At 34.8% G+C, this 24,236-nt stretch overlaps 2 protein-coding genes and 1 long non-coding RNA gene across 4 annotated transcripts in view; 1 reads left to right on the top strand and 2 right to left on the bottom strand.

Moving 5' to 3' along the window:
• Nucleotides 1–15,004, bottom strand: part of LOC110691516 (ABC transporter A family member 1-like) — a 38,707-nt gene extending 23,703 nt beyond the window's left edge. Inside the window, exons 1-5 of one of the 2 annotated variants that reach the window (XM_021868453.1) lie at nt 14,285–15,004; nt 11,974–12,053; nt 10,308–10,479; nt 1,650–1,732; nt 1,192–1,408 (exon numbers count right to left, since the gene is read on the bottom strand). In XM_021868453.1, coding sequence (XP_021724145.1) covers nt 1,192–1,408; nt 1,650–1,732; nt 10,308–10,479; nt 11,974–12,053; nt 14,285–14,371 — 639 coding nt within the window. In that variant the 5' untranslated portion in view covers nt 14,372–15,004. Of the gene's footprint in view, nt 1–1,191; nt 1,409–1,649; nt 1,733–10,307; nt 10,480–11,973; nt 12,054–14,284 lie in introns of those variants that run through there. The other variant, XM_021868454.1, reaches the window with a different exon arrangement.
• A 2,517-nt stretch (nt 15,005–17,521) lies between these two features.
• On the top strand, nt 17,522–20,598 carry LOC110691656 (meiotic recombination protein SPO11-2-like). Its single transcript, XM_021868606.1, has 11 exons — nt 17,522–17,693; nt 17,768–17,851; nt 17,965–18,094; nt 18,191–18,328; nt 18,796–18,884; nt 19,327–19,455; nt 19,542–19,636; nt 19,724–19,786; nt 19,862–19,938; nt 20,024–20,151; nt 20,274–20,598. The coding sequence occupies exons 1-11, from the start codon at nt 17,616–17,618 to the stop codon at nt 20,406–20,408; spliced, it is 1,146 nt and encodes a 381-aa protein (XP_021724298.1). The 5' UTR covers nt 17,522–17,615; the 3' UTR covers nt 20,409–20,598.
• A 1,716-nt stretch (nt 20,599–22,314) lies between these two features.
• LOC110691515 lies at nt 22,315–23,196 on the bottom strand. Its single transcript, XR_002505312.1, has 2 exons — nt 22,928–23,196; nt 22,315–22,844 (listed from the first exon to the last, which is right to left on the bottom strand). It is a non-coding gene; the product is annotated as an uncharacterized LOC110691515 (long non-coding RNA).
• Nucleotides 23,197–24,236: the final 1,040 nt, after the last annotated feature.

Raw genomic sequence — 24,236 nt, 5'->3', positions numbered from 1 at the left:
GCTGGCAAGGGCCTGACCCCCCTAAGAATTTTGGAGTTGTTCCTTATAAGCAATTTGATGTCTATTTATTGCATATAAAATGTTGTGGTTGGGGGGTCAAACCTTAGCCCCCCCAACTTTTTGGCCCCAGATCCACCTCTGCTTGGGAAGATAGAGATCTAAAGTCTCAACATAACTATCATCCTTTTATGATAATGAGAAGACACTACCAATTAATGAATCAAGTGGCAACTCAAGTCACTATGTTGTAACTAAAAACAAGGGGTTCCATGTGGCAAGGAGCTGTAGAAAGACATTGCTTTTTACAAAAAAAAAAAAAAAAAAAAAAAAAAAAAAAAAAAAAAAACATCTACATTAACACTTATGCTAAGTTTGGATAACAAATTAGAAGGGAAATGGAAGGGAGGAAAATAGGAGGAAGGGGAAGGAAGGGAAAGTGGAGGAAATGATGAGCTCCATTTTCCCTCCAAATCTCTCCAATTTTGAAGGGATGGTCTTTATTAAAGGAGGAGGGAAAATGGATCCCTCCCTCCCCCTCCCCTTCCCTTCCCTCCCCCAACATATTATCCAAACAAGGAAGTTTGTCTCCCTCCCTTTCCCTTCCCTTCCTTTCCTTCCATTTTTTGTTATCCAAACATAGCCTTAAAGTTTCTAAACAATGTTTTACATTATAGGATCTCCTAGCCTCTCTGATGAATACGAGACCTATGAGACAAATGCAACTAAGATTTGAGTTTCACCAGATCAACTGTTTAAGTATAGGCTAAAAAGAAATTTCATGGTGCAGTAGAACTCTATATCACTAATTGATACACATTATCAATTCCAATAACATAAAGACTAACAGTCTAAAAGTGAACTAATGTCTTTATGAAACACTAATACATGGCCCCCACATGTCCATTAACTACACATATCACCAAGGTCCTAAACGAAAGAAAAAGTTTGACATAAATTCAGGTACATTATTCTATAAGCATATAGTATGCATAATTGTAAAATATGTTTTTTTTTTCCCTTCTATAATCCTATTTACCATACTTGATACCAACACAGGACTGCACATGTAATTCCTACAATGCAGCTCTTTCCCAGAGAACTAATTACAATTGCATGACTGATTATAAAAAGGCAGGCAGATAGGTAAAAAATGTGCAAAAATGGTTGTATAGGTATAGGAAGAGATCATACAGTCAAGAAACCACTAAATCCATACTGCAAAATTGGAATGGTGTTCACACCCAGTTCCAAGTCATTAAGATAAGGACCATCAACATCCATGATGGATTTGACATCAGGAAACCCGGAGAAAGCCCATGTGTGGTTAAGGCGAATACTGTAGTCATATAACTTAGGACTTTGACTGTGAAATACCACTGCCCCTCTGATTTTAGGATATGGACAATTCCTGAAAGAAAAAAAAGACAAAAAAATAAAAAAATGAGTCTACACTGAAAAACAAGCTGAATAAACAGAATTTACATGGTTTGGCACACACACATGCACACACTAAATCCTACAATAGTTTAATCTCCTGTACTGAGACATTCTATCAAGAATCTTGCAAAATTCAATCAGCCCGCCATTCTAAAAGGGTAAAACAAAAACTTCAATGAATGTTTAATTAAACACACATATAATGTACTCACTTCTCTTGATTGCAGGTACCATACAAATCTGAGCGAATGTAGGTTTCAAATTCCAATTCGTCCGTGTAGACTCTAGCAACTAACTGTGAACAAGTTAAATCAATATAAATAAAAGCTCATAAAGATTCAGGAAGTATCTTAAGCTCATACAAATCTGGTAAATGAAAACTTGTAGAAGAGGTTTTCAAAGAAGGTTTTAGAAAAACAAGATGGCCGAGATACAAACCAAGAAATTTCTTGTGTGATTGGATATTTAGTGTTCTTATCTGACTTAATCTTGTTTGCTGGTTTGGCTTGGCTCCATGGTTTGGGATGAAAAAAAAATTCAGAAGGAACATATGTCTTGTACTCCCTTCATTTAAAAATAATGGTTATGGTTTGCTTTTCATCACAACCAAGGCAATCATTGGAAAGTAAGAGAAAAGAAAAAAGTGAAGAGATAAATTATAAGATTATGTATAGTTAAGGAATGTCATAAGAAAAGTATACTTAGATAAAGTAAGTGGAGTAAATGTTTGGAAAGAAGGAATAAATAATGTACGTCCTATGTTCCAAAATAGAAATAGTAAAAGTGTAATCATAATTTTGGAATGGCTGAGTGTGACCATTAGTTCAAAGCGGAGAAGTATGACAACAATTATTGCTTAGGATTCATAGAAGTGATAGAATAGCGCCAACTAAAGCTAGTGTAGAGTTGCACCAACTTTAATGTTGGTTGTATAGGGAAGGATCAACTTTAATTAGGGTGTGCATAATGACAATTCAACACAACCCTCCCCCCTCTCCTTCCTTCGGTCCACACCAGCCTTGCCAACATCAAAGAAATACAAAATAAAACTAGATATGCCAGCTGATGTGTCTATTTTATATAGTATTATACCCCCGTCCCTTGGTCTTAATTAGTAGTGTTTTTGGCTCTTTAGAGCCACTTTTATTACTAATTGGTGTTTTCTAGTGTTTTCGTAGATTTGGTTGACTTTTGCAGGGATTTATACTTTTTGAGTATTTTTCCGAGATATTTTGGAGCAATTACGAACATTGGAGAAGCACGACCAGATTTTATAGCCCAGGGGCGATTAGAGCAATCAAACCAGTGATTAAGGGCTTGGTATGTGTGATACCGGGGCATTTGGACCGAGTATTCAAGACCCAAAGAGGAAACCCAGATTGGCCCGAAGAATTGGAGCCCAATCGTAGTCCAAATAGTGGCCCAAGAGAGCCACCCAGCCAAAAACGCTGGCGCCCAGAGGCGCGCCCGGCCGGGCGGGAGAAGCTTAGGCTGGCGCACGGTGACGCGCCCGGCCGGGCGCGAGATTAGTAGTAATGAGCAAAAAAGGCGCGCGCGATCGGGCGCGTATTATTGTTAGGAGACGATTAGCGTCGTTTAAGTTTGTTTTAGTTTAGGATTTTTGTACGGAGTATAAATACTCCTCCGTAATACGTTTTTAGGACCTCTTTCTTCTTCTCCTTTTTTTTTTACTCTTTCTTTACTCTCTTAATTATTCTCTTAGACTTTCTCTCTCTACTTAGGATCTTTTCTCTCTTTTAACTCTTCTCTCAATTTTTGTTCTTGATTATTTCCATTAATACAGATTAGTTTGGTAACGATTTCTCTTCTCTTAATCTTGTTTCCTTTCATCATGACTTATTTTATTGCTTTGATTTGTTTAGTTTTTAATATGTGTGAGTAGTTTTATTTCTAGGGTTTATGGGGATCCATAAATAATATGAAGGGGTAATTTATTGTTGTTAATTATCAATGCTAGATCAATTTCCAATTGATTGATTTAATGCTCTGTGACTAGATTAGGCCTATCTTTTATGCATGAGTTTGACAATATTGATTCAAGAATCGAGAGATGAGAATTAATGTTTAGGTCTAATTTCAATAGGCAAGTTAATTTATAAATGGTTAAATCAAAATTCGAGAGATGAGATTTAATACCGGTAAATTAATTGTGTGATTGTAATACGTAGCGAGAGCCCTTTACAATAGGGTTAATTGATGCATTGATGATTGACTATTATTGATTATTGGTATTGCATGATAATTTCTTATTGAATTGTTATAATGTTTTACAATTGCGGCTTGTAAAAGTATAGCAATGTTAAATTGATGAATCGAGCAGATGTTAATTTGATATTAAAGGCATTTTCAATAAGAACTTAGATCTAGTAAATTGCGAGAGCCTGTTAGATCTATGTTGGTTAATAAATTGCGAGAGCCTGTTAATCATGTTATTTATGCAATGTCAATGATTGATTACTATGTTTTACCCTGGAGTATTATTTATTGGTGAACCTATGCCCTAGATCCTTTCATATATTGTTTTCTTCCTATTCTCAACCTTAGTAGTTTAGTTTCTTACTTAATTATAAATATTGGTTACTTAAATAATTTAGATTATAACAACTAATTAGAATTAAAAAGACTTGTTTCCCTGTGGAGTTCGACCCTACTTCTCTATCTACTTTAGTTAGAGATTTAGGTAATTATTTTTTATTAGGGGATACGACTTTACCCTGTCAAAATTTGGTGTCGTTGCCGGGGAAACGGTTTTATTTTTTATTTCTAGTTATTATTAGAGTCTAGATTATTTTGTTTTATTTTGTTTTATTTTTATTTTATTTTATTTATTTATTTTATTTTTATTTTTTTTTATGAGTTGAAAAATATCCATGCTTATGTCACTACAAGAATTATATAATTTTTATGCAGCACCTAACTATTGTAGTTGTCAACGTCTTTGTCATGAAAATCCTGAATGCCCTTATAGTGAGTTTTTTGTGCGTGCTCCGTATGATTTTAGAGTCTTTCCATATACATATGATCATATTCGGAAACGATTAGTTGCTAACGAAAGTTATTAGAAGGCTCTTGATGAAAAAGTCTATGGACACTATAATAATATGAATGTTATTGAGGATGAAGAACCATCGGTTATAGAATTTGTGGTTGAAAAATCATTAGTTGACGAATCGGTGATTGAAAAATCATTAGATGTAGAAACGGTGGTTGATAATTCTTTTTTTGATGATGAAGTTATTTGTGAGGGTAAAATTTTAAAGTCATTATTGGATGATAAAGACAATGACTACCTCCATGTTCGTTATATTAATTCTAAATTTTTAGCGGAGGAAGTAGAAGGTTGTGGTGTATTTTCATCTCCCTCTTTTGATTTTTCTTTCTACCTTGAGTTCTCTTTATGTGCTCCTAACTTTTTCTTTGTAAGGATAAATGTGCTTGCTATTAAGCCCTATATAGTGCTTAATGAAATGTTTGCAGGAGCGTTTGATAAGTTACTCAACGCATTGAATTCTTGCGATTGAGAGAAGGATTATTGTCGAGCGGGACCTTGATAAACTAGCGCTTTGCGGGAGGCAACCCGTATTTTGTTGCTTTTTATTTAGTTTTTTTTTTATTTGTTTGTGTGTTTTCTTTTTGTTTTGTTTTAGAGAGGTAGAGGAGAGTATATCTTATATTTGTGGGAGTGTGATTTTGTGCAGAGATACTAGAAAAGTTGAGAAAAGATCGAAGGGCTAGAGGAATCCGGGGGCAATTAGCAGCAGCAAGCTGCCCCGTCAAATCCATAGCACGGGCCCGATCAGGCGCGCGTACACGTCAGCAAACTTAGTCAACTTCGACAGGCCATAACTTTTGCGTTTCTTATCCGATTTTTGCGTGTGACCTGTCATTGGAAAGCTCTTCAAGTCTAGTTTCCAATGCAATTGGAATCACTGTATTATCATTTATATATCAAAAGTTATGATCAGAATAGTGCACCTAACTCAAATTTGAACTTTTTCCCACTAACACTTTGTTTCTTTCTTGCCCAATTTTCTTTCTGATTTAGCTTGGGGGGAGGTTCTCGTGTTCGTATGGTACATCTTTCACTCTCTCTCTTCTCTTTTTATTTTTATTTTTCTTAGTATAGATTTTATTACTTTCTTAGGTTATTTTTGTTCCAATGAATTGTAAATCATGCTTCCCAGTGCCCCCTTACTTTGAGAAAAATTGTTTTGATTCCTGGTATTTGATGATAAGCATTGTGGATTAGTCGATCATGATTTGATGTTTGATTGCCCTGAAACTTTAACATGCGTCAATTTTGTCCAACTACTTGTGAATATAGTGCTTGACTAGTTGACTTGGTTAGGAATGTGTGATAGTTACATAATTCCTGGTATGTCAATGAATTTGAGTATTGGTTTGCTACTATAAGTAATGTTTATATGATTCATTATTATGCACATTGTGGAGGACGAAGGCATTTGTTCTTTTAGGTGGCCTCCAAATATTGTAGATACATTTGTTCCCTTCTTGCTACCCCATGTTATTGCCTTGACCTTTTGTTGTTTATTAGTCGTATTACAAGCCTATTTTGCCCCATTGGTTACTAGTCCCAAGCTTGGCTTGGGGGAGCTATTAGTGAGTGAGGTGAGGGATTTTGTAGTGTGCTTATTATTTGCGCAATTTGGGTGGGATTTGAGAAGTTGTTTTGTTTTTTATCATGTTTATTTTTGATGAGTTTGAAAGTTATATTTTCTTGAAAAAATAAAGTATGATGTTATGAAGAAAAAAAGAGAAGTTCAAAAAAAAAAAAAAAAAAACAAGTGAACTTCAATAGAAAAAAAAAAGTAAAAAGAAAAAATTGTTCAATGTTCAAATGTTCTAGTTGGAGGTTGATCAAAAGAAGAGAAAATTTGAGCTTCAATAAAAAAAATTCAAATTTGGAAAATAAAGTTTGTTTATTCACTCTATTTCTTCATTATTATATTTTATGAGTGAAATTGTAAGAGTTGGGATTATTTATTATGATTGGAGTATATTTGGTTGATGTTAGAGTTGGTTATGTAGGAGATGTATGATCACTATTTATTTTGATCATGGGTTTTATTAGGATATAGCTCCTTTAAGCATAGCTTTTCTCTCACTTATTCCCAAATTTATCCTACCCTTTACCCTAGCCTTACATTACAAACTTTAAAGACCTTCTGACCTTTGTGCATAGAATTGTATGAATGTGAAAGTGTCGCTTATCAATGCAAGTTATGATTTGACATATTTCGAGTCGACTAGTAGGTTGAGCGTTCATTGTTTTATACACACGAGAGTGTGAGTTGGGAGGGCATTGTTCACATAAAGGGGTTGGATGGAGAGCGATCGAGTACATCTTTTACTCGCCACAAAAATGAGAGTCGAGTGTGTGAGCACTAGTCTTGAATTCTATATGCTCTTGTGGTTTGCTCTATTTGACAATTGTTAGAGAAGAAAGGTAATTGGATGGATTTGATTGGTTGACTTTGAAGCATGTTTATTTGGTTTACCCTGGATCGTTTGTGCTTGATTTTTACTTTTTGGGGTGAAGCATATTTATTGATTCATTGATGAGATCTTTGCTTAGGGACAAGCAAAGGTTTGGCTTGGGGAGTTTGATGTGTCTTTTTTATATAGTATTTTACCCCCGTCCCTTGGTCATAATTAGTAGTGTTTTTGGCTCTTTAGAGCCACTTTTATTACTAATTGGTGTTTTCTAGTGTTTTCGTAGATTTGGTTGACTTTTGCAGGGATTTATACTTTTTTAGTATTTTTCCGAGATATTTTGGAGCAATTACGAACATTGGAGAAGCACGACCAGATTTTATAGCCCAGGGCCGGTTAGAGCCATCAAACCGGTGATTAAGGGCTTGGTATGTGTGATACCGGGGCATTTAGACCGAGTATTCAAGACCCAAAGAGGAAACTCAGATTGGCCCGAAGAATTGGAGCCCAATCGTAGTCCAAATAGTGGCCCAAGAGAGTCGCCCGGCCAAAAAGGCTGGCGCCCGGAGGCGCGCCTGGCCGGACGGGAGAAGCTTAGGCGGGCGCCCGGTGACGCGCCCGGCCGGGCGCGAGATTAGTAGTAATGAGCAAAAAAGGCGCGCCCGATCGGGCGAGGCACCGCCCGATCGGGCGCGTGTTATTGTTAGGAGAGGATTAGCGTCGTTTAAGTTTGTTTTAGTTTAGGATTTTTGTACGGAGTATAAATACTCCTCCGTAATACGTTTTTAGGACCTCTTTCTTCTTCTCCCCACCCGATCGGGCGCGTGTTATTGTTAGGAGACGATTAGCGTCGTTTAAGTTTGTTTTAGTTTAGGATTTTTGTACGGAGTATAAATACTCCTCCGTAATATGTTTTTAGGACCTCTTTCTTCTTCTCCTTTTTTTTTTACTCTTTCTTTACTCTCTTAATTATTCTCTTAGACTTTCTCTCTCTACTTAGGATCTTTTCTCTCTCTTAACTCTTCTCTCTCTTAACTCTTCTCTCTCTCTTAACTCTTCTCTCAATTTTTGTTCTTGATTATTTCCATTAATACAGATTAGTTTGGTAACGATTTCTCTTCTCTTAATCTTGTTTCCTTTCATCATGACTTATTTTATTGCTTTGATTTGTTTAGTTTTTAATATGTGTGAGTAGTTTTATTTCTAGGGTTTATGGGGATCCATAAATAATACGAAAGGGGTAATTTATTGTTGTTAATTATCAATGCTAGATTAATTTCCAATTGATTGATTTAATGCTCTGTGACTAGATTAGGCCTATCTTTTATGCATGAGTTTGACAATATTGATTCAAGAATCGAGAGATGAGAATTAATGTTTAGGTCTAATTTCAACAGGCAAGTTAATTTATAAATGGTTAAATCAAAATTCGAGAGATGAGATTTAATACCGGTAAATTAATTGTGTGATTGTAATACGTAGCGAGAGCCCTTTACAATAGGGTTAATTGATGCATTGATGATTGACTATTATTGATTATTGGTATTGCATGATAATTTCTTATTGAATTGTTATAATGTTTTACAATTGCGGCTTGTAAAAGTATAGCAATGTTAAATTGATGAATCGAGCAGATGTTAATTTGATATTAAAGGCATTTTCAATAAGAACTTAGATCTAGTAAATTGCGAGAGCCTGTTAGATCTATGTTGGTTAATAAATTGCGAGAGCCTGTTAATCATGTTATTTATGCAATGTCAATGATTGATTACTATGTTTTACCCTGGAGTATTATTTATTGGTGAACCTATGCCCTAGATCCTTTCATATATTGTTTTCTTCCTATTCTCAACCTTAGTAGTTTAGTTTCTTACTTAATTATAAATATTGGTTACTTAAATAATTTAGATTATAACAACTAATTAGAATTAAAAAGACTTGTTTCCCTGTGGAGTTCGACCCTACTTCTCTATCTACTTTAGTTAGAGATTTAGGTAATTATTTTTTATTAGGGGATACGACTTGGTGCGTTTTTTTAAAGGTGCGGTTTGGTGCGGTTTGAAAAAATTATAAACCGCATTTTTGCGGTTTGGTGCGGTTTATGATCCAAACCTCACTGCGAGTGTGCAATTGCATATGTCCAACTACCATTCTCTTTCTCTATTTTAATGTAATAAATTATATGCCTTGTGGTCACTAAATAATAATGGAATTATTAAATTGGTCTTTGTTCTTGCGTACTTGTTTTACGTGATCAAAAATGTTCTCAAAGAAAAATATATATAGTCATGTGATTTGAAAATTTGGAATCACTTGGTTCTTCTAATTTTTAAATAGTTGTCTTTGTTCCTGATTCTCTTTAATTTTTTTGGTTGGTAAAGGTATATGGATACGAGTGAGGAAGTTTATATAAATGACTTAATTATGAGACAACTTAAATTTAATATCTAGTTTTGAATCTTTGGGATTTGATTGGGATTGCAAACTAATTTCATGACTTGTAGACCACCTAAATAATGGTCTGAATAGTTTTAGTTGTGATTTTATTGTTGTAAATTCCCAAGGTTTGAACCCTGGTTTCAAATAAAATATGGATTTTGATGAAATAAAGAATTTCAAATTTTGTGTGTGAAACAAACTTCATTGGTGATGCTTCAGCGATTCAACAAACAAAATTCTACATGCTAGAAATAACATTGCAAATACAAGTAATGTTTTAGCAATATCCTTAAAATTTGATGATGACTACTAGCAGCTATCACCCATAATTTTCCTAGCAATCTTATAATTGAAACACCAACACCTTCTCTGATCTAACTTCTTATTGCCGCTAATACTAACTGAAAATCTCTGGTCAACCCAAGAATATGGTTGGAACATAGATCACCACTAAATTTTACCTCCAAAAAAACCCTAATTTAAGATTAATCCCACAAAAATAGTTTCATAGCCTGAACTTTCCCTTTCCAAACCTCTTCTCACTGAACACCTATCCAACCAGCTAAATTGACCACAAACTTATCACATCTACCATGGAATAGCAACAGCACCATCAATGTGCATAGCAACTTCTCACATCCCCTAGATCCCAAAGCCTTCATCTACAACAATGAGTGTCTGTGGGCCATCATAGAAGAATAAAGACAAAAGTGTATGGTAGAGAGAGAGAGAGAGAGAGAGAGAGAGAGAGAGAGAAATCCACCAACTTCCCAAAATAGAACTCTAAATCCATTCGGTTAATATCTAAAGAGTTTGTTTCAGCTCACAAATATTGCAGCAGCAGTGAATCATAAAGGAATACAGAAATATGTAATAATTTAAATTTGGAGCAAAAGGTAGACTAGCAAAACTTAAAGAAAATTTTATGAACCAAGGTAGAGCCAAGCAATGCAAACCTTCAGCAAGGGGAACCGCAATGACAGCAAGTTAATCATTGTTCTTGTCTCGCTTGAATTGGGAGTAAAAGCTAAATACTCATTCTTTTCAGCTAAGAACGCCAGAATTTGGTCAAAGGGACGAGATATATCGCCTTTACCAACCTCCAACAGCATATCTTTCCAAATATTCCTATAAGAAATTTAGCAAGTCAAGTATCATTTTACTTCTACAAATGTTAATATTTACATACAATTCAAAGTAGTTCCTTTGGGTAAAAATTACCAAAAACTAAACAACATAATTGCAACAAATAAGCAACGAGGACAAAAATGATGTATCCAATATCTTTTAATTTCTGGGTTCAGGTCAAAGGAAGTAACTCCTAGCTCCAATGCTGGTCTCTAAGGATTTTCAATGATGTGAGTTGCTACCGAGTCTGGATTAATAATTTAATTGTAAATTTTTCTCTTTTCTTATCTTTTTAACATGGACATTGTGCCTCAACTTAGAAATTTTCACTCACAAACTTATAATTTGGATAAAACAAAGAGATGAAAAGTACTTCCCTCTTCCAATTCATTTAAGTTGCAAGCCATTTGGTTTCTAGCCATTTTAATTTAGCTCCTTCTAAATACTACCTCCGTTACATATTAGTTGCAACTTTTGCCATTTAGGGGTGCTACCTATTAGTTGCAACTTTCTATTTCTTTCTTTTTTTGGTAAATTTTTTCATATAAAATTACTACTTTACCCTTACTAAAAAAATCATAATCTCAATTACCTATTATAATCTGATCACCTTAACCATTAACCCAAAGTCATTAAATTAATGATTCTCAACAAATTAATTATTCACCAACCAACTTCATTCACCCTTCAAAAAAAAATGGAACCAACTTCATTCAATGAATCAAACCAATTCATTGCTATTTTCCAGATTTGGTGAAATTTCAATACCGTAGTTCTTCTGGGTTCTTCTTCTTCCATGAGTGGTTCTTCTTCTTCCAAGAGTTTCTCTTTCCTTCCTCCATGAATTTCACTCTCATACCTCAATCTAGCGTCTAACCCACGAATTCCTTACAATTGCACTTTGATCTAACCCACGAAATTCATCACAATTGTTCTCAAACCCACGAAATCCTCACAAAACCCTCGAGTTCGTCACGAATTTCCTCACAATCGCTCTCAAACCCACGAAATCCTCACAAAACCCACATGTTCGTCACGAAATCTTCTCAAAACCTCAAAAAATCCTCAAGTCTACACTTAAATATGGTTTCTGGGTGATTTCTGAGTTGTTTAATGTGCGTGTGGGTGGTTTCTAGGTTGTTAGAAGTTGCGAGTGGTGTTTTCAGGCTGTTGGGCGACGATGGCGGGGTAGCTGCTGTTGGGCGACGGTTGCGGGGTGGCTGTTGTTGGTGGTGGTGGTTAATTTTTTAATTACCTTCACTTTCTCTCTCCTATCCTTAATTATCTATTGTTTGATTCATTAATCAGCTATTATGAAATTTTGTCTTAAAATCCGTGCCAAGGTGAAAGTTGCAACTAATATGTAACGGAGGTAGTATTTTATTTATCAGAAAACTAGCTAAGCCATACAAACAGAAAATGGCATGGTCTCATGTTGATGCAGAGAAAAGATGACAAATCAAAATAAAATATCAAAAGTTAAGGATAGCATACGGTTGGGCAGGGTGTATGCGTGTGTCAACTTGAGTTCGAACAGCAATCAACATCAGCATCACAACTGTAGGAAGAAATATCTACATAAAAAGGAAAGGTAAAAGATGAATAATTCAGAAAGATGAAAAATACATCTTAGATATCCTTCTTGCCATCATCACATAATTCATAAGCCACAAAGGATCAGCCGCAGCCAAATAAATGCATACATAAAATACAAAACAAACTAACATGAATTAACAACTAGTATTGGTCTTTAGAAAAATTTATCAAAATCGAGATCCTATTTTGAATCGAACGGGCTCTAAGAAGTAAATCATAAAATCGAACGACTCTACTGCCATGCATAATCAAGACGTCATATCCAAATTTCATTGAAAATACACAAATTCTAGGTAAAAAGCCTAGGGTTCGTTTGGCATTGTTGCGGTTTTCAGTTTTTTGGTTATTGTATTTTAAAAGTGTATGATATATGTCATATAATGAATAAAAAATTAGTCAAACTTATTAAAATCATGCTAATTTTGAAAACTGGCAACTAAAAAGTGAAAACACATTTTTCTTGTTTCCTGTTTTTGGTTTTTTGTTTTCAAAAAAACTGAAAACTCAAAACAAAAAAACAATGCCAAACAAGCCCCTAATTATTTATTAAAAATAGTTGCTTGCCAAAAAACAACTAATAATTGACAATATATATTTATAAATAACATTGTACGCATGTTTTAAACTTGTAAGGTTTTCACTAATTAAGAGAAATATGTAAAATAAGGTGGAATCTTAAATCTAATCGTATGGACATACATGAATCATAGAATCGTAACTAACTAAGATTTAAATCGAGATTTTTATAACTATGCTGCAAAAAATACTATTATCGCAACTAGAAACACATTTCCCAAATTTACAAACAAAAGACTAATGATGGATGGATAAACCATTGTTTACCTACATTTGACAAGAAAAAAGTTCCTGTTCTAGCGTAGAGTTAGCGCCTTACTAGAAAAGTGACTATCATTCATCCAAAATTTACATCAAAGATCCTTACATCTATATATATCCAAGTCCACTAGATGCTTTGTTTCCATCTCTATTAAAGATTTTGTGACCCACAAGTGGTAGATCATTAGATGTAGGAAGCACATATGTATTGTAATGGCATTAGAATTGAGCGCCACATCGTGTCACACAAGTATCTAAGAACCATACCTTTGACCATTGATAAATTGAATATCTTAGATATAAATTTAAAATATAAAAACAAAAACAAAAAACCTAGCCTCATATTGAAGCAGGGAATGCACTTAGGCAGTTAGTCCCCGTTTGGTTTGATGTAAGCATTTTCAATGAAAATTAATTGTCATGAAAAACATATTTTCATATAAAAACACAATTGCAAATTAGTTTTCCTTTGTTTGGTTGCATACAAGAAAAGTTAAAGAAAAGTAAAACATAAGAGTGAGAATGTCACTATGAATGATAGGAAAGTAAATAAAAGGTAGGGAGGATGGAGGAAAATGTGGCTTCCCTTGTTTTGTAAAGGAAAATATTTTCTATCATTAAGGATGCAATTTTCCACCATTGGTGAAAATTGTTTCTTACCCCTTCACAAACCAAACAAAGAAAAAGGAAAAATCATTTTCCATGAAAACATTTTATATCAAACCAAAGAGGGCCTTAAAGGAAGCAAAAAGTAGTGCATTTCTTCCTTTCCAAATGCCTCATTTAAACCAAACTTGAAACATCGAGGTTGTTTAGGTGAGCAAATTAAGCAATAATCACTTCCAAAATCCTAGTAGAACACTAATTTTCCTCTATCCACTTAGTAGTCCCCTCCCAACTATTCTATATTTTAATACACCTCTAGCAACATTCCAACGTATCCTAATTCAAAAAGTAAAATCTAACAGCCAAATTAAAGACTCTAAACCAGCTTGTCAAAAAAAAAAGACTCTAAACCAAAAATAAATAAATAAATAAATAAGTAAAAATTGAATTATAACCATTTCATATTTTCATTCATTCAATCCCTAGCTCTTTAGTCTGAAAATGAGAGCCCCTCCATTTCACTCATTCCTAGTGTTCTTTAATCTACAAAATTACAAAAACTACGCGAAAAAAATAAATAAATAAATAAAAAATAGAGACAGGAACATGATCAAGCTTTCATTTTCGGAACTACAGGACACCCAAAAACAGCAATCAACTGTACGATCAAAAATCTTATAACAGCAAGCAACAATCAAAAGTAGAAAAACAACAAAAATTCAGTTCAAACATTCAAAACATCAAAAAAAAAAACAAGGATCAAAACCTCAGCAAAAGTAGCGTAAGGATGGCGAATTTTAAGGAGCCAGTTTTTGCGAAGCATCGCCTTCAACTGCCGCCGTGATTCCGCCATAATCGGAGAGAGAAAACCCTAATTTCAACGATAACGTCACCGGAAAAACATCGGAGTAGGAGAGAGAATTTAGTGAGAGAGATAACAAAAATTAAAATAAAATGCAGAAGTAAAGTGGAGGTGGCGGGCGGGAGGTGTTGAAAAAAAGAAACCAGTAGAAACAAGTACACAAGTGTTGGGAAAATTGGATGTTAGTGTAATCGGAAGTTTCCTTTGATTTTTATGTTAAAAATAGTATTTTAGTACTCTGTTGTTTTCAATTGAAAAATATAGTGGGGAATAATCGTCGTTGAAAATACTCTTTTCTATTTGTGTTTGTAGTGAAGCTAACGTTATTTATTCCTTGCTATGTTTGTAAGTAAGCAATTTGATTTTCGAATGGATGGGGACAAGTTTATTTATTAGTAGTACTAGGACGGTTTCGATCGTCATTACTTTATTGGAGTGGTTCGTGGGGGTGTAATTGTATACTCTGTAGTTATTTTATAAATGAAGTATTAGAATACTCTTTTTGTTTTATTTTTTTAAAATGCATCAGTTTTACTGGTACATTTGTTAAGGTGTAACTTTGACGATTAATATGTTTAATTATCCGTAAGTAAAAATTATAAAATAATTATATTATGAAAGTAACATTTTGACGAATCTAATGATACATTATATAATAACATTTATTTATTTCATAATAGCAAAAAAATTACGTCAACCATGACATGTGAATAGTGCAAAAGTCAAACTGAAACATTTTAAAAACGGAGGAGTATGATATAAATGAGTGAGCCCATTTGTCAGGCTAATTTACAAATCTGAAAATCGGTATAAGTCCACAAAAACGGTTATAGATAATTGAGAGTAAAATGATTAAAATTCTGTCAACAAACAGATAATTGTAGCATGTCTTTGACATATTGAAACCGAAAGCTCTTTTTGAAATCCTCTTCTCTCTCCTTTTCTGTACTAATTTTTTTTAATGAGCGTGTTAGCTACTCCTCCATCTAGGGATGTCAATTTAATCCGAGTTCGATTCGAATCCGATCCGATCCGAAGGAAAAAAATCCGATTCGAATCCGTTTAAAATTAGTCCGAATCCGAATCCGAATCCGATAAAATAGATCCGAATCCGAATAGGAGTTGGATCGGACTTGGACTCCACGCAAAGTCCGACGGAGTCTGATCCGAGTCCGAATCCGAGAGTATAAGCATATGCTCTATAACTTGAGACAATTATTTGCTTGTTTTATAGCAAAATTTTGTTATGTAACTTTGTTTATAATTTGAATATGTCATGTTTATACTTTAATTGGTATGACAATACAAGCAATTATAGGTATATGACATTACAAAAAATAAAAATAAAAAAAGTAACCGGATCATTTTGGAGGTTCGTATAAACGGACCGGATTCAGATCCGAAAATTACGAGTCGGATCGGATTCGGACTCGGACTTTTCGGATTCGGACTCGGATTCAGATCCGAGTCCAGGGTCCGTTTACTAAACGGATCGGATTCGGATTTAGCCACATCCGACTCGAATCCGATCCGTTGTCATTCCTACCTCCATCTCACATTCACGAGGCATGATAGGCCACTACCAAGTATGGAGTATACCTAGGGGCAAAAATGTACTTTCACGCAAAAGCTTAGAGAGTAATACATTTAGTTACTAAGTTGTTAAAAAATGCTCTCTCTCCTCTTTCTCGTTTTCTACTTTTTATCCACCGTAATTCTCACCTAAATAATAACAATATATTCATCAACAATAACACTATAATCATAATAAAATAAATCAATTTCTATAAAACGATAACATTTAAATCAAACCAACAAAAATCCCAGAAAACAGAGAACATATAAACTAAGATTCACATCGATAAAAATAACTTTTAACAATTTGAAAGTAAAATTAATTAAAATTCAACAAAAAAAAATTTATTCATTTATGCAACGATTGTATATTAATCAACAATAATAGTATACTATAAAAACGGGGGGGGGGGAAGATAATCATTATGCCTAATTTTTATATCGAATTATCTACATAATTTCAGGGAGATAGATATGAGCTTTGTGCTTAATTTTGCTGCACATAGGATCAAGCCTTCTACTCGAGATCTCCACTGAATTTTTGCGTGGGATAATTCGTTGAATAGCTTATTAATGGTAACTTAGTTTTCTTTAGTGGTTTTCCGACTCCTATTTTATAGATTTCGCGTGAAATAATAGTGGGTTAAGCACCTTTAGTTTTTTTAACCCCCATTATCTCTCTATTTCTTATTTTATTATTATTAACCTTTTTTAATAATCAATTTATTTTTAGTATGGACCATTTTGGGTACCATTACTTCACACTTAGCTTACTCCCCTCTTTTCATCCAAGTAACTATATAAGCCACTAATAAGCCCAAAACTTGAATTCTCAGCTCATCCTTTAGTTCTCATTCTTAATCCTATAAATCTCATTCCCACGTGTTATGGAATAGGACCGTTTGGGACTTTGAATCTGATTGTAATAACAATGCAATTTAAAAAGAGAAAACAAAAAAAATGAACAAAACAAAACACATAAGCTTTATAGTGGTTCACTCAAAATGAGCTACATCGACTTTAGGGGAAAAGAGATAAAGCTTCAATTCTATTACCAACTTCAATGGAGGAAAAGAATTACAAGAGATGAAGCTATGTGTGCTAATACACTACGTGGTTCTTAATTCAACCAACATGAGAAGACCAAAAGACTTTATGCATAAGTCTTATATCTCATATGACTTAAGAAGAAGAAAGAAACAAGACACCTATGACACCATATTTGCATGTGCCCCTAAAGTCAATAAAGTAATCATGGCATTAAAGTCATCATGACATGCAAAATTAGACTAATAGACATTATCATGACATTTAAGACCAGACTATTAGACATATCATGACACTAAAGTTTTCATGACATGCAAGACTAGACTAATAGACATTACCATGACATTCAAGACCAGACTCCTAGTGACACTAAACTCGTCATAACATGCATGACTTAAACTAGTCATTACATGTACAACTTTACCGTTTTCTCTTAGATAGTTTGTATGAAACCCGATTACGAGTCGCACATTAACACCACATGTTAAAACGCTATGGTAATGTTAAATTTATGTTAAATGTAGGCTTAAATTTAAAACCTTGGCGCCAAAAACTGTTAAAAGAGCAAGTGTAGCAACTACCAGCAAACACCAGATCATTTTCAAAGCGCACAATGTTGGAGCTTTTTCAATCCTCTCTACTCTTCTCTCATCAGCAACTCTGCTATGCCGACATTCTCTCTCCTTCTCAGGTACTCTTTCTCTCTCTTAATTCTTCTCCTTCTCTCTCTAAACAACTCACAGTTTCTGCCTGAATTTCCAACAGGTTCGAGCTCGAATCGAGGTAGCAGTCTTGAATTTCCTGAAGATCTTGAACTCGCCGAATCCAGAAATCTCCGATCTTCCTCTGGTTTGATTTCATCTTCATCTTCTTACTCTATCAATTTCAGAATCAAAATCTTTCTGTTTCAATTGAAGTTTTGATTGTAAATAAAAATTGGAAATTCTTGATTGAGTGAGCAGGCGAGTCGAAATTCAAAGAATACGAATGTTTATCGAGGATTAATGAGTGATAATTCACACATATTTCTCTCGCACTCGTTCTCGAAACGATCTTTGATGAGAGAAAATGCTATGAAAGCCTTTGTTCGAGGTTGGTCTATCTATCGCCTTCTAAGTGTTTGTTAAAATGTCAATGAGAAATTTCTTTATTTTCTTCAGTTTTTGATGGTTTTAATGTATTGTACAGTGTGGAAGGTGATGGATATGTGTTACCAGATATTGGCGGAGGAAAAGAGAGTTACTCAACGAGAACTATACTACAAATTGCTTTGTACTTCATCTGAATATTTTAGCTCTCAAACACAGGTCAATAGGACTGTTCAAGGTCAATTTTTATGCTATCGTGTTGGTATTCGTGTTCTTTTATTGAAAAACCTTTTAGCAATTTGTGTTGATACATTCATGAAAATAGAAATTGCATACATAAATTTTATTATGGAATAAAATATGTATACTCCCTCATATTCAAATTATGTCATTTTAGCTTATTTTGTTGGTTATAAACAAATATTAGTCATTCTATATATGCATGTTACAGGTCATATGAAGTATAAAAACATATGAAAGGCTACTTTACCATATTGATGCAATTACCAATTTCTTAATGTAGGAATTTGTTAATACAGTGGCTAAAATCACTCATATTCTGGATTATAAGGACTAGAGTTAGTTACTTGAGGCATCTCATTTCTTTTTTCTAAGGGCGCCTAATCTTAACTTTCTTGTTTCAATGGCAATTTTGGACTAATCACTTGCTACAAGGTGGGTAATTGTTTGCTATGTATGCTGCAGATGTGGTTGCATTGCTTCATTGCAGCCGGTATAGTCTTGGGATCATGGCTTCTACAAGAGGGCTTATTGCTGGCCGGATACTGCTTCAGGTACCAAGCCTCTCTCTTTCCTGGTAAATACTAGGACATTAATGTAAAATTCAAACTCGGGGATAAGGATTTGGTTCAAATTCGGATACAATTGTTTGACCCCATCTATCATAGTTAAGTTGAACTGTCCAGGATTCCAAATGTCTACATATATATTCTAAGTTGCTGCGAAGAGTCCCAGAAACATAAGTTGGCAATATTGAATAGCAATGGTGCAATACATTACTTGCAACACCTGAGATGTGGGGCTTCTTCCTTTGCAAAAATGATCATGTACTATATTCCAATTGTTTCCATTAGTTTAACATATGAAGGAAAACTTATAGAGCTTTGAAGAGGTTGCTGCCTCTGTCCACAATATCTACGTATTATAATCACAGGTCATTCGGTATATTTATACAGAACTTGCTGACTTGTTGCATGCATTTTCAATGATGGATAGGAGCCAAACAAAGAGGTCGTGGACTGTTCAGTTTGTGGGTCATCAGGGCATCCTATCTCAGGCGATCTTAGCATACTAGAATCTCTCAATATGAAAACAGATGCACGATACATAATTGTGATAGAGAAGGTAACATCGTTATGGATTGAACTATTGAAGTAGCCACCAAATGAAGGCTAGTTGCATTGCTTCAACAATTGTTTTGATCTGTTCAGCATGCTATATTACAACGATTGGTTGAAGATTGCTTCTTTAACCAAGTCCCAAGCATACTTATCACAGCCAAAGGGTACCCAGATCTAGCCACAAGGTATGCTCCTATGCTACACGTTATCTAACTTGCAGCTTATTCTAGGCAAGATTCATAATCAACTCCCTCACTGCTCTTCCAAAGCAGGTTTCTGCTTCATAAGATGACCAAAGCTTTCCCAAATCTGCCTATTCTGGCACTGGTTGATTGGTACATATCGCTTTCTCTTTCTATTTTATCCTTGCGTTGCTGATGTATTGATCTTTCTAGCATCCACTTGTGAAGGAATCCGGCAGGACTTAGTATTCTGTGCACCTACAAGTATGGAAGCATTGGAATGGGACTTGAGGCATATAAATATGGTAACTGCAGCTAATACTTGTACAAGCACATAGATGTTACTTTCTCAAGCTGCAGCTTGACTTCTATCATGTTTTTGTGTTTCAGCTTGTAATGTGAGATGGTTAGGAGTGAGAGGAGATGATCTGCAGCTGATACCTGAAGAATCTATGACCCCACTGAAGCCGAAGGACAAACAAATTGCAAAAAGCCTCACATCTTTGGAGATACTTCCGGTAGTCAATAGAAGCTCATTACATTTCACGTTCAGCACTAGATCTTGTGAAAATTACTTTGGACATAAACTTACCTAGAAGTTTTTACCAGCGTAAATTGAGCACAATTCTGTCTACTGCAGGATGATTATCAGGAGGAGTTATCCCTAATGGTTCAACATAGCCAAAGAGCAGAGATTGAAGCTCTCTATTGTCATGGATATGATTTCTTAGGAAAATACTTGGCAAAGAAAATAGTCCAGGCCAATTACATATAGAAGATGAACAGGAGTGGCACATACACAGCATCATAAAGAGCGAGTCTGGTAAATAATTGAACCTTCTCCGAGGAAGACTGATCAGTGTGATAAACCAAACAATTACGTGCTGCTTTTAGTCAATTACATCAACTGAGGATGTAGAACAATTTAACGCAAGTAAAATAGGCATACTTGACATTCCTTTATACTTTGATGAATGTAAATCTATTAACCTATACTAAAAGCAAATCCTTTTATGACACTTGTCATTATCTTGTGAAAAAAATTTCCCGCCTTTTTTGCATTTTTTTTTTTTGCAAAATCTTTAAGTAAACTATTTATACTTTATGATATTTTCTTTCTATTTTGACAATCATATTACATATATATACCCAAATGAAATATTTCTGAATATCTTTTATATACTTTATATTTTGTAATATTATTGTAAAAAACATCAGCACGTTTCTGGTGCGGCTGGCTGCACGGTGCGACAAGGTGTCATATCAGTAACCCTTCTATTAATCCCTCAAGTAACCCCACTTAAGTAACCCCCCAGACAAAGTAACCACTGACCGACTTAGTAACCCCAAGTAACCCCTAACCGACTTAGTAACCCCTAACCGACTTAGTAACCCTTAACCTAATAACCCCTAACCGACCTAGTAACCCCAAGTAATCCTTAACCGACCTAGGAACCCTTAGTAACCCCCTACCTAGTAACCCCTAACCGACCTAGTCTCCCCTGACCAACCTAGTAACCCTTATAGCCCCTGACCTAGTAACCATTAACCCGCACCCAAACCCACCGTAAGCACCACCACCACCAACATTTCGCAGTCGCCGTCTTCAAAACCTTAAACTCCACCACACCACCACCAACTCCCGTACCATTAACAACCATTAAAATTGTTTTAAAAAAAATGATAATCGAACAAATACCTCAAAATAAATATTGGCTTCGAATTTCACTTAAAATATGGCTAAAAAGGCCAAATTCAGCCATAAAAACTCTAGTCTAGAGTTTTCATGGCTGAATTTGGCCTTAAAACCTCTAGCTTGTTTTTCGACGACGAAGTGCGAGGAGCTTCCTTATCCCTTACCACTGCTACTCCATTTAACTTGTTTAATTTTAGTGGGTTAACTAGAGAAGATGAAAATAGGAGAGAGAAAGAGGAGAGATAGAAAAGAGTTCATGAAAGGAGTGTGTTTAGGTGAGAAGAAGAAAACAGGAAAGAGAATGGGAGATAGAGAAGAGAGAAAAAAAATTTAAAAAAATTATATTGCAGCCGGCCGTACGGAACGGCCGCATATGAAACTTTGTAAAAAAAACATTTAACAACCGTGCATTGCACGGGATTTAAAAGCTGGTTATAATACCTAAGAGTAAACAATACTAACATGTATAACTCTCACAAACAACTGAAACAAGCATTATATTATTAAGTGTGAGAATGTGAATGAAGCACCCTTATTCTTTCATAGTAAAATAACAACTATAGTACTCCCTCAGTTTTTATACTTGATGTTTTAGCCTTTTCACCTGTAAATGTACTTAGAAGTTTTTAGATGATTTTGAATAAGAAAGAAAAAGTTTGGCTTCATTTCTTAATAGAGTCTCAATGTTTAAAAGTGAATTAGGAACCATATCAAATGTATTAAGTAAATACGAAATCCATAACATTGCACCTTTTTTCCTCAAAAAAAAATAAAAAAATAAAAAAATAAAAAAAAACCATTGCACCTTTAAATTCAAAAAATAGTGTAGAAGCTTTAGAAGAAGAGAAATAAAAAAAAAAAAAAGAAAAAAAAAAGGACAACGAGTAATAATTATTGTCATTGGCAATAATTCATTTTATAGGAAATTAACTCTTCATAGGAGTACATTGCTATTTCTTTGGTTAATATTAATGGGGGATCAATATTAATGGGGGATCAAAAAAAGGGTTAGAACTACAATTAGATTAATCAAATGGAAATCAAACACTTACCAAATACAATAAAGTAGCAAAGAGAACTTGCCTCGTGTAACAACTTTCATAATGAGTGAGTACAGAAAAGTCTCACAGATGGAGACAATCACTAATGGCAAGAGTAATTCCCTGTTTCTCCTATTGATTAACAACATTCGTTTCTCATGGGGGTAATACAGTAATTTCCAGGGGTATGAGTGGTTTTACATATTGTGAGGTGTTTCTGACTATGTCCAGCTGTACAAGGAGTGCAAAAGAAAAGATGACGGTGTTAAATTTCACCGTTAACTTACAAGTGAAGATCTGCATCTTGTTCGCAAATTCAAGTGTACCCAAAGTGAAGATCGAGGGATTCAAGTCTATTTCCCTTAATTTTGAAATTAAATCTGGATTCATGACGAAATTTTGATATATTTGTAAATTGGTCTTCTTTTGGCATCCATCTCTTCCACCAGTTGCTCTTCTTCTTCCCTTTCCTCACCTTCATCCATGGAATTCAAAGACTTTCAATGGAGATTTTGAAGCTCACGAACATGTTCAATGGAGTAGGAAGATAAACCTTACCATTTGGGGTTAACCATGCCCTTCTTTCCCCATTTTTGTTAGGGTTTTCGTGAATACGGCGGCAAAGCCGACTGAAAGACAAAGGAGGACAATAAAGACGGAGGAGCACAAAGAAGATGGTGGAGGTGCGAGCTGAAGGACACGAAGGAGATGTGGTTGACAGCTTCAATGGAGGACGAAGGTGTTGGAGGACAGTAGAATGAGGAACATTTGATTACAATAACGGCATCCCACATGCAGCTGCTCATGCCAACTAATCATGTCCCACATATGTCTACTCATCAGCACAACAACACAAAAAAGTTGGAAAAAATTGCAAATATGCCACTAGAGAACCAAAACCCGTTTCTCATGAAGAGTAACCGGGGTCTCCTCAAAAATTAAACCTAAATTATACAGTAAAAGTAAGGATTCGTTTGACATTATTTTTTGTTTTAAGTTTTTTATTTTTAAAAATTGAAAATTGATTTCAGTTTTTGATTCTTTGTTTTTTAAAACTGTTTCTATTCCACCAATTTTGAGTTTGCAATTAACTCTTATGTTGTACTACTTACTTTTATTATTCGGATTTTTCATCAAATACTATTGAGTTTTAACATAATTTACCAAATACCTCCAACATTTTTCAAATTCACCATATAACCTTCAGTTTTATAAAAATATCACAACATGTCATTAATGACTAACGACCGTCAACACCGTTAGTCATTAAGGCTAGTAATGACACGTGGCACCTTGTAATTGGTTCCCTTTGAAATTATTTAATTTTAAAATAAATTATTTAACTAATTATAAAAAAAATAAAAAAGTACAGCCACCACCCTATCCCGACACCCCCCCCCCTTCGCCGGCACAAAATCCTACTAGAACCGGCGCGGAATCCAATCGACCGAACCCCTCACCGGCGCTCCTCCCATTACCCTGAACCACCGTGCCCACAACTCTCTTGAAAAAACCTAACCACCGTACCCGCTTCACTCGAAAAACTCCAAACCTCCCTTGAAAACCCATCCCCATACACTAGTAGAAAAAATAAAAAAGGCACCCCCTAATTGGCACCGGTTCAGTCCAAACCGGTGCCAAAAATGGCCTTAAAATTTGGTGGGAAGTTGAACCAGGATATATGGCACCGGTTCACTTCAAACCGGTGGCAAAAACATAAAAGGGCACCGGTTTGTAGTGAACTGGTGCCATTAAATATTAAAAAAAAAAAAAAAAAACCGGCCAATTAAAACCCCCCCAACCCTATCATATTCACTCATCTCCCCTCCTCTTAGCCGTTTCTCTTTCTCTCTCCTCTCCTCCTCTT

The sequence above is a fragment of the Chenopodium quinoa genome, unplaced genomic scaffold (assembly GCF_001683475.1).
Source record: "Chenopodium quinoa cultivar QQ74 unplaced genomic scaffold, ASM168347v1, whole genome shotgun sequence".
NCBI classification, from domain to species: Eukaryota; Viridiplantae; Streptophyta; class Magnoliopsida; order Caryophyllales; family Amaranthaceae; genus Chenopodium; species Chenopodium quinoa.
Note: the sequence above shows the minus strand (reverse complement) of the source record. Positions and strands in the feature narration are given on the sequence as shown.